Source organism: Corticium candelabrum, chromosome 18 (genome assembly GCF_963422355.1).
Source record: "Corticium candelabrum chromosome 18, ooCorCand1.1, whole genome shotgun sequence".
Taxonomy (NCBI): domain Eukaryota; kingdom Metazoa; phylum Porifera; class Homoscleromorpha; order Homosclerophorida; family Plakinidae; genus Corticium; species Corticium candelabrum.
The window spans coordinates 4,056,293-4,066,561 of NC_085102.1; the positions used below are offsets into that span (position 1 = coordinate 4,056,293).

The 10,269-nt window shown below is 38.2% G+C and overlaps 2 protein-coding genes and 1 long non-coding RNA gene across 3 annotated transcripts in view; 2 read left to right on the forward strand and 1 right to left on the reverse strand.

Annotated features, from left to right (window-relative positions):
• LOC134194070 (pyridine nucleotide-disulfide oxidoreductase domain-containing protein 1-like) overlaps nucleotides 1-3,533 on the reverse strand; it is a 4,574-nt gene extending 1,041 nt beyond the window's left edge. Inside the window, exons 1-3 of the mRNA XM_062662972.1 lie at nucleotides 3,424-3,533; nucleotides 3,269-3,341; nucleotides 3,136-3,212 (exon numbers count right to left, since the gene is read on the reverse strand). Of these exons, the coding sequence (XP_062518956.1) occupies nucleotides 3,136-3,212; nucleotides 3,269-3,341; nucleotides 3,424-3,525 (252 nt within the window). The 5' untranslated portion in view covers nucleotides 3,526-3,533. The remainder of the gene's footprint in view (nucleotides 1-3,135; nucleotides 3,213-3,268; nucleotides 3,342-3,423) is intronic.
• Nucleotides 818-1,911, forward strand: LOC134194071 (uncharacterized). Its single transcript, XR_009972141.1, has 2 exons — nucleotides 818-922; nucleotides 976-1,911. It is a non-coding gene; the product is annotated as an uncharacterized LOC134194071 (long non-coding RNA).
• Nucleotides 3,534-4,654: 1,121 nt separating the features above from the next.
• Nucleotides 4,655-7,734, forward strand: LOC134194048 (monocarboxylate transporter 13-like). Its single transcript, XM_062662948.1, has 4 exons — nucleotides 4,655-4,939; nucleotides 6,158-6,732; nucleotides 6,798-7,167; nucleotides 7,309-7,734. Exons 1-4 carry the CDS (start codon nucleotides 4,657-4,659, stop codon nucleotides 7,530-7,532), a joined length of 1,452 nt encoding a protein of 483 aa, XP_062518932.1. The 5' UTR covers nucleotides 4,655-4,656; the 3' UTR covers nucleotides 7,533-7,734.
• The last annotated feature ends 2,535 nt before the right edge of the window (nucleotides 7,735-10,269 follow it).

The following is a 10,269-nucleotide window of genomic DNA, read 5'->3' on the forward strand; positions in this document are numbered from 1 at the left end:
ATCATAACAATAGATGAATCTGTATAGCACTAACAAGACCAATGGAAAGCAGCATGTAACAAGTCTAGCTACTTAATTAATTTAAGCAAAACTAAATACTTCAAATTGAACAAACTGACAAGTCTTAGGCATGAGTGCCAAGTGTCAAAACATTCAGAACCTATTGTTAATTAACCTCAATTAAGTCTGCAGTCAAAACATATGCTATAAAAAACTACCAGGTATATGGTTTTAATTATTTAATTAAGGCAATAGTGTAACTTCAGAAACAATAATGTCTTGTGAAACAAAGTTAACCCATGAACAGCAGGCAGACCTATTTGTGAACACAAGTTTGTTGCCTTGTTTACAGCTTTGATAGGATCAACAAATCTACTGGTGGTTGGTTTATTCGCACCGTTGGTTAGCACTCTTCTGGTCAAGATTGGAGTCAGACAAATGATATTCATTTCGGCCATACTACTGACAGCTGGGCAATTGACATCGATTACAACAGAAATTTGGCATCCATTTCTAACATATGGCATTCTTAGTGGCACCAGTATTGCTATTGTCTATACCGTCTGTTGGCGTGTGTTGCCTCTTTACTTCCAAAGAAACGATCACTAGCCTGTGGCGTGACCAACTCTGGAAAATTTCTGGGAATGGCATTAGTGGGCCCAGTTAGTCATACTGCTATGAAACAGTACGGATGGAGAACAAGTCTTCAATTGTTCAGCATTCTACGACTAGTTATGATCATCTGTGGAGTGCTCTACCGACCTCTAATGGTCAAATCAGAGACAAACAAACCACAAACAAATTTAAAAATTGCAAATCTTTTTAAAAGCTGTAAGTCTCCATCGAAATCTTCTGTTTACATTGTTGGACATTGGTGCTAGTTCTAATTTACAGTGCCTTTTTTGTTCCAACATATCACATTGTAAGTCTTCAGTACTGCCTCTTATAATTGTTACATGTACTCTGTCTCTGCAGGTACGTCATGCTGAAGATAGTCTGTATATTAGTGAGAAAAAGTCTGGTTTATTGCTTACAATGTTGGCTGTGTCTGCTGCTGTAAGCACAACAACAGTTGGTCTAATAGCTGACCACCTCACTATACAATACAAGATCATGTTGCTACAAATGCTATTGCTGTTTGGTGGAATATCTACTACGCTACTTCTTTCTACCACACATTCACACTTGTAGCAGTCTATATGGCAGCATATGGGGTGGCAATGGCATTCACAACTCTCGTATCAGTGATTACAGTAGCTATAGTAGGTGAAGAACGAAGCATACCTGCCTTGGGTATGATCACTCTATATACAAGCTCAGCAGTCATTGGCCCGCCAATTGCAGGTATCTTGCCTGATCATATGTTTTATCTGTGCCAGACTACTCTTTTTACTAACACTACGTGTACTATCCTGATCTTTATGTCTGCCCTCCTGTACATGTTTTGCGTTCATAAACTGCTATCTAATATTCAGGCTGGATGGATGACAGAAGTGGCAAATACAATGATGACAGCTTCCTTGTATTTGAACTTGCACTTGTGACAGCTCTCCTTCTTAGTCTTTACAAAACAGTCAGAAGATTACAAGCAATATCTAGGCAGCAAAAAAACAGCACACAATCTGTCACACAACATCATGAGAAGCATAGCCACTTTGATTCTTTTGCAGTGATGTCCAGAGAAACAACTGTAGAAGAGATGACTAAATCCACTATAGTGTCTGAGACCATATTCTGCATGCAGAATGTAAAAAATATTTATGATTCTTGACAGATGCATGTTTAGCAAATGCTATGTCAAGAAACTATTGAATGTGACAATTGCAAATAGCCACTAAGTCATGTATTACACTAGTTTATTATACTATATGTACTTAATGAAAAGGAATCTATTGAACGTTTAAAAGGAAACTGTACAGCACTCATGCATGTACAAAGTACTGAAAAATGCAATCAAAGATGGTGTCAGAAATAAGATATGCCCATGACAGATACAAAAGTTGGCTTCACGTAACTTCATCCTAACTCTAGTGTGCATGCAGTATCCTTCAAACAATAAGCTAACTAACAACTGAGACAGAAATGATAGACAAGACAACTGCCGATGTACACAGTTATCAACTACAGTATAAAGAAGAAATATCATGGAGATGCAAGATATAAGATGCATTGTCTCATTATGAGAATACAAGCTAACGCATTCCTTTCCCACAGAACTCGACGGACAAAGAGAGGCCATTTAATTTGCTTTTCTAGATTGACTCAACTAACAAATGATTGAAACAGCCTCTACCTGTCAGCAAGAAAATGTTTGGGAGTTGCAATAAATGGAACAAATGTGTCAGCTTATTCTGTACAGTCTGACAAATACGTGTACATTCACTTATACTATGGTCACGTGACATGCAACCGGTTATGAGCGCATATTAAGGTGGTGTATATGACGTATTGCACTGCCAGTGTGCAATTAGTAACTTCTGGTTATTATCGCACTCTCACTTATATAGTTATACATGTCACGTGATCATGAAATAAATAATTTATTGTATGATTAGCGGGATATATGTCTGTTACAGGGACTAAGAGCGGGGTTATAGCCCTCGGCTTCGCCTCGGGTGATAAACCCACCCTCACACTGTTACAAACCATAGAGCACGCTAATCATACTATAACCTCTACATATTTTGAAAATTCTAACCACATGCTCTTCTGTGAGCAATGGATGAATATAAGCATCTATAAAGAGTATGAACAAACAAAAGATTTCCAGTTTTAGACAAACATAGACCCAGTCAGTCGACTAGAATCACAAATTTTTGATGATGTCATTTAATACTTAAGTTAATTAAGTATTTCAAGTCTGCCACTTGCTTCATCAAAAACGTATGGTATTAATTGTCATATTAATCAATTAATTAAATAAGTGCCTTACCATACAGGATTGTAGCAGTACCATAATACAGTATTATAAATCAGTCAAATAATATTCAATATCAATGTTTGGATCAAGCAAAGACTCTCCGTATCTGCTCAAATCCATCTGATTCAATATCAAATTCTCAAATGTTTCCTGCACAACCGCTCAAACTTCAATATTGCATTCAAGTCAACTTTAACACACCCAAAAACCATTACCTCTAAGTCTGCCTCTCCAATTAAAATTGCACCTTGCATGCGACCATCTTGTAATACAACTTTAACATATTCTTGCCCTGTAAAGATAAACAGAGCTAGACAACAAGTAAAATGCGTGTTTTTCTAACCATGCCTGGAGTGCATCTGAGAAGAAGTTCATAGTCATTCCCTAAGCCTTGTGCATTGTATTTACCCAACAGTACAACCTAATGAGCAGTAGAAAATGCACAAGTCTTAAACTAGCGATTCCAAAATTTGAGCAATACAAATAATTTACATGCAAATTACCTTGAATCCAAAAAATTTTGTAATATGTGCAAACAGTTCAAAACAGAAGTCCATCGGGCTTTCATCACCAGCTGGAACAAATGCAAAATGGCAAAATGGCATTATACATCTTCCGCGCCCTCTCCATCTTTCTGTCTCCCTCCTTCCTCCCTTCCTCTTCCCTCCCATTCCGTGTGTGTGTGTGTGTGTGTGTGTGTGTGTGTGTGTGTGTGTGTGTGTGTGTGTGTGTGTGTGTGTGTGTGTGTGTGTGTGTGTGTGTGTGTGTGTGTGTGTGTGTGTGTGTGTGTGTGTGTGTGTGTGTGTGTGTGTGTGTGTGTTGTCTGGTCTGTCTGCATGTGTCTCTATTCATCAGTTGTCAGAGCCCATTTGAGTAAATCTCAATCTGTCACCACCTCTAAAGACATTGACAAAATCCCAGCAACAGCCTTCTTCCTCATCAATACTTCAGACGACGACCGAGAAGAATAAAGCACCTTATAGCCGCTTTTCTCTTTCTTCTCCTGACCTCGCGTATCTCCACCCATCAGGTGCAAAATGCAGCCCTCATTTGCCCTCTGACCTTCGTCTAACCTCGTATCCACAATTTTTCAAATTTTAATTTTATTTTTTATATAATTTTTTGTGTCCGGGCCCTCGTGCGTACGAAAAAGAGCTAGTACTGTAGTGGTACCATGTTTGGAAGTAGTAGATTAGAACTCTTTAGCTAATTAACATCATGCATTATTACAATTAGAAATCATGTTAATAAAATCGGACTTTGAACAGCTATATCTACGTCGTATTTCCAATTTCTTTCTCCCTGCCTAGAGAAACGATCAATCTAACTAACAACATCGCGATTTAAATTAATTAAATTAATTAAAGCAGCTACTTGTGCGCATGCGTTGAGTATCATTCTGTAATCAGAAATTCTCAATTTTGCAGCCATTCCCACGTTCGTCAAGATTAGCATAACTTTGAGGTTGTTATCATTAGACGACTGTTAGCCAGAAAAGCAAGATTACTTTGTTCTAGTGAGTCGTAATGATGCACGTCGATTGGGATCTAGTGGTGTTTTGGACATTTTATAATTAGATTAGAAGATCCACGTCCTAATCATAACTTCCGGTACAAGGAACATTAACACTTCATATTTGATATAATTATCACACACGCCTAATGATCCATTGTCTCTATTCGTCAGTTAGGGGACTTCATCAGACCCTACCGTCACATGACGAACTTAGGAAAACAATGGTTATAGTAATGAGCGGACGGGAGAACAACTGTAGCGCTTTCCGTCAACTACTCCAACCTGTTGAGAAACATGATGGAGTGTGGGCTTGGATAGTTTGTTTTGCCAGCTTTGGGCTCTTCTTCTGCGGAGGTGGAGTCATGTTTACGTTCGGAGTGCTTTACGTCGGTCTCTTGAACTACTTTGCTAATGACTCGAATGCAGATCTTGACGTAGCGCTCAACTTCAGCAACAATCTCTCAACACGTGCACCGGTACCTAGTGCCCTCAGTGGAGAGCTGGGTAATATTTATGAGAGAGCGTGTATGCCTATTCATACACTGTGCGCTGAGTATTCTAGCACATGTACACTGTACACCTTTCCTACGTACAAATATATACAGTTTGTGACAGTAAATTGTGTAATCTATGTAAGCTCTGGCTGACCAAGAGAGCTAGTTTTATCTATGGTGTTCCTTTAGTCAGACCCATATGCAGACAGAGGCTTTGAGTCAGTGAAGCAAATTGACAGGATTGGATTGCTTGTTAGATTAGAACATGATACTTTTAGATAATAACAATTAGGGCCACGTTATGATAATTAACTCTCAATGAAAACAATAACAAACTAAACTGGTTTAATTAATTAATACTACCAATTTATAGTCAATTAATTAAGGTGTATCCAACCCACCTACCTAACTTGAGACAACTGTATGATTTCCTTCAGTCTTTCTCTAATTAAGTTGTATCCAAAAGTGATGTGAATTATAAATACATCATTTATCATTCATTCATTGAATGTTAGGACAAGAAAACAACATGAAACAAGGTAGGAGTTTAGAGCTAAGCAAAGCAAAATATTTCAAAACCAACAAGCTGACAAATAAGTTTTGTGCATGCATGAGTGTGAGTTGTAATAAACATTCACCCATTGTGAGCCTCAATTAAGTTAAGTCTTCTCTAGCCAAGTAATACGGACACACACACACAACACACACACACACACACACACACACACACACACACACACACACACACACACACACACACACAATTTGAGAATTTTTGCACCAAATCTTTTTTACCACTATCTTTATATATAATCTATCTTGGGCCAACCTGAATGCCATTATTGGAGCTCTTCATTTTCTTGCACTTGCATGTAGCTCGTTTTCACAATGACCTATTTTATATGTATAGTGACACGTGTACATGTAGACTGCTGATTGGGAAGCATGGCCTCTGTGGTTCCTACGCCTATGATGCATCACTTAGTGCATAGCTGAGAGAAATCCTAGCTTTGCCATGGTTGGCTACAGGTAATCGAAACTCAAAAAATCAACTGGGTACACATAATGGTTTTTATAAAATCATAATATTCTGCCATTAAAGACTACACAGCTAGAAGTCAATACTATAATTAATACAATTATGTCTTCTGAAACAAGGCAAAGCTAAAGTTCTAGATTTACAGCAAGCAGATCCATTGTGACTACAAATGTGATTCGTTGTTTACAGCTTGGGTAGGATCAGTAAGTCTAATGGTGAGTGGTGTATTTGCACCGTTGGCTAGCACTCTCATGGTCAAGATTGGAGTTAGACCAATGATATTCATTTCGGCCATACTACTGACAGCTGGGCAATTATTGACATCGACTACGACAAAAATATGGCATCCATTTCTAACATACACCATTCTCAGTGGCACCAGTATCGCTATTGTTTATGCCGTCTGTTGGGGTGTGCTGCCTCTTTACTTCCAAAAGAAACGATCACTAGCCTGTGGAGTCACCAACTGTGGAAAATACCTTGGAATGGCAGTAGTGGGTCCAATGAGTCGTATGGCCATGAAAGACTATGGATGGAGAACAAGTCTTCAATTGTTCAGCATTCTAGGATTAGTTATGATCATTTGTGGAGTGATCTACCGACCTCCAATGGTGACATCAAAGACAAACAACCAACGAGAAAAATTACGAATTGCAGAGATACTTTTGAAATCTTTAAAGCTCCATAGAAACCTTCTGTTTACATTCTGGGCAATAGTGATAGTTCTAATTTACAGTGCCTTTTTTGTTCCAACATATCACATTGTAAGTCTTCAGTATCTATACTGTCCTCTTATACCTGCTACAAACTGTATGTTCTCTATCTGCAGGTACGTCATACTGAAAAAAATTTGAAACATGGTCCGGAAAAGTCTGGTACATTGCTTACAGTGTTGGCCGTGTCTGCTGCTGGAAGTACAGTAACAGTTGGTCTAATAGCTGACCACCTCACTATACAATACAAGGTCTTGTTGCTACAATTGTTATTGCTGCTTGGTGGAATATCTACTATGCTACTTCCTTTCTACCACACATTCGCACTTGCAGCAGTTTATATGGCAGCATATGGGGTGGCAATGGGATTCACAACCCTCATATCAGTGATTACAGTAGCTATAGTAGGTGAAGAACAAAGCATGCTTGCCATCGGTATGATCACTCTATATACAAGCTCATCAATCATTGGCCCACCAATTGCAGGTATCTTGGCTGACTATATTTTTGTGTGTGCCTGAGTACTCTTCTTGTAAACACTGTATGTACGTACACCTACTACCCTGATCTTTTTGTCCGTATATACGTGCACATTTTTTCTGTTACTGACTGCTATCTAATATTCAGGCTGGATGTATGACAGTAGTGGCAACTACAACGATGGCTTCCTTGTATTTGGACTTGTACTCGTGATAGCTGCTCTCCTTCTTAGTCTATATAAAGTAGTCAGAAGAATGCAGGTGATATCGACAAAGCAAGGGAAAAGCACACTGTCTGTCATACAACGTCTCGAGAAACATAACTACCTTGATGCTACCACTATAGTAATATCCAAAGAAACAAGTGTATAAGAGATGACTAAATCCATCCTTAATAGTTTTTCCGTGTTCATGGCTGCATGTATGTCATTTGCACCAGATCTCCCATGTGTGATTGATGCAAATTATAATGTCTGAGACTGTATGTATTCAACATGTACATGAAGAATCTAAAAATGTTTACAAGTCTTGACAGATACGTGTTATGTAGCAGATGCTATAATTAATCAAGAAAGCAATTGCTGAATGTGACAAGCGTTCACGCACCTGAGTCATCAAGCTGTTATACTACTGCCTAACGGGAATACTGTAGTACACCGAAGTGTTTGAAAGAAGGTCATCCACATGCATGTACAAAGTGATAAAGAAATGTATTGTGTCAGGAATGGGATATGCCCAGATACAAACGTTGCTTAAATTTCATCTTGATTTTATATATTGTCCAGTATCTTTAGCAACAATGACTCGTCTAGTTAGCAAGAAAGCATTTGGGACTACAATTATAGATTTATTTTATCTATTTATTTATTTCCATATATCTGTCTTATTCATTCCTTTCCATGTCAAAAAAATGATTTTCATTCTGCACCAGCCAAATAAAGTAAAATAAAGTAACATCAAAATTCTCAATTGTGCACCAGTTTGGCATGTTTGTCATGATTAGCATCCAAGGGTGTCATCCATTACACAATTAGCTTTTCATGATGGCCTTGCTTTCTGAAAACTTTCAGCGGTTAAACTTCCAGCTGAAAGTTGAAAAATTGGACATAGTAATCTAATCAAACACTGCATGTTGTTTACACTTATGTGTGGTTGCTGATCAATGCTCATCATTGTCTAATATTCATCAGTTAAGGGACTTCACAACCTTATAACGTCAAATGATCAAAACAAAAATACAGACTGGTTAGAGTAATGGGAGGACAGAAGAACAACTATAGTGGTTTCCGTCAACTACGCCAACCTGTTGAGAAACATGGATCATTTGTATCGCCAGCTTCGGACTTTCTTCTGTGGAGGTGGAGTCTTGTTTACATTCAGAGTGCTTTACATCGGTCTCTTGAACTATTTTGCTAATGACTCGAATGCAGATCTTGACCTAGCACTCAACTTCAGCAAGAATCTCACAACAGCTAGTGCCCTCAGTGGACAGCTGGGTAATATTCATCAGAGACCATGCATGATTACAATCTATCATGCCACTTACTACATGTGTTTTGAGTGAGGCTGAAAATCGCCGTATATACCCTAAAAATACACAGCAGTTTGATTGCTCTAGCATAGGGCCAATTACATAAACATTCTGAAAAATCTGCCACACATAAGTTAGGGTTAATTAATTAAAGATAAAGCAACTGATTGGGAGAGATCCTAGTGTACACATCACACATAAACACAAGCTTTAAAATGGGTTTCCAGCAGTAAGCAAATCAACATGATTGAATTGTTGTTAATTAAAGCAGAGCACAATATAGATCATAACAATAGATGAATCTGTATAGCACTAACAAGACCAATGAAAAGCAGCATGTAACAAGTCTAGCTACTTAATTAATTAATTTAAGCAAAACTAAATATTTCAAATGAACAAACTGACAAGTCTTGGGCATGAGTGCCAAGTGTCAAAACATTCAGAACCTATTGTTAATTAACCTCAATTAAGTCTGCAGTCAAAACATATGCTATAAAAAACTACCAGGTATATGGTTTTAATTATTTAATTAAGGCAATAGTGTAACTTCAGAAACAATAATGTCTTGTGAAACAAAGTTAACCCATGAACAGCAGGCAGATCTATTTGCGAACACAAGTTTGTTGCCTTGTTTACAGTTTTGATAGGATCAACAAATCTACTGGTGGTTGGTTTAAACATTCGCACCGTTGGTTAGCACTCTTCTGGTCAAGATTGGAGTCAGACGAATGATATTCATTTCGGCCATACTACTGACAGCTGGGCAATTGACATCGATTACAACAGAAATTTGGCATCCATTTCTAACATATGGCATTCTTAGTGGCACCAGTATTGCTATTGTCTATACCGTCTGTTGGCGTGTGTTGCCTCTTTACTTCCAAAGAAACGATCACTAGCCTGTGGCGTGACCAACTCTGGAAAATTTCTGGGAATGGCATTAGTGGGCCCAGTTAGTCATACTGCTATGAAACAGTACGGATGGAGAACAAGTCTTCAATTGTTCACCATTCTACGACTAGTTATGATCATCTGTGGAGTGCTCTACCGACCTCTAATGGTCAAATCAGAGACAAACAAACCACAAACAAATTTAAAAATTGCAAATCTTTTTAAAAGCTGTAAGTCTCCATCGAAATCTGCTGTTTACATTGTTGGACATTGGTGCTAGTTCTAATTTACAGTGCCTTTTTTGTTCCAACATATCACATTGTAAGTCTTCAGTACTGCCTCTTATAATTGTTACATGTACTCTGTCTCTGCAGGTACGTCATGCTGAAGATAGTCTGTATATTAGTGAGAAAATGTCTGGTTTATTGCTTACAATGTTGGCTGTGTCTGCTGCTGTAAGCACAACAACAGTTGGTCTAATAGCTGACCACCTCACTATACAATACAAGATCATGTTGCTACAAATGCTATTGCTGCTTGGTGAAATATCTACTACGCTACTTCTTTCTACCACACATTCACACTTGTAGCAGTCTATATGACAGCATATGGGGTGGCATGGCATTCACAACTCTCGTATAAGTGATTACAGTAGCTATAGTAGGTGAAGAACGAAGCATACCTGCC

Bases quoted from the DNA above. Each gene is read 5' to 3' on its own strand.
- LOC134194048 (XM_062662948.1), top strand. From the start codon at position 4,657: ATGGTTATAGTAATGAGCGGACGGGAGAACAACTGTAGCGCTTTCCGT. The intron at 4,940-6,157 runs GTAATATTTATG...CGTTGTTTACAG, and splicing joins TGCCCTCAGTGGAGAGCTGG to CTTGGGTAGGATCAGTAAGT. The intron at 6,733-6,797 runs GTAAGTCTTCAG...CTCTATCTGCAG, and splicing joins TTGTTCCAACATATCACATT to GTACGTCATACTGAAAAAAA.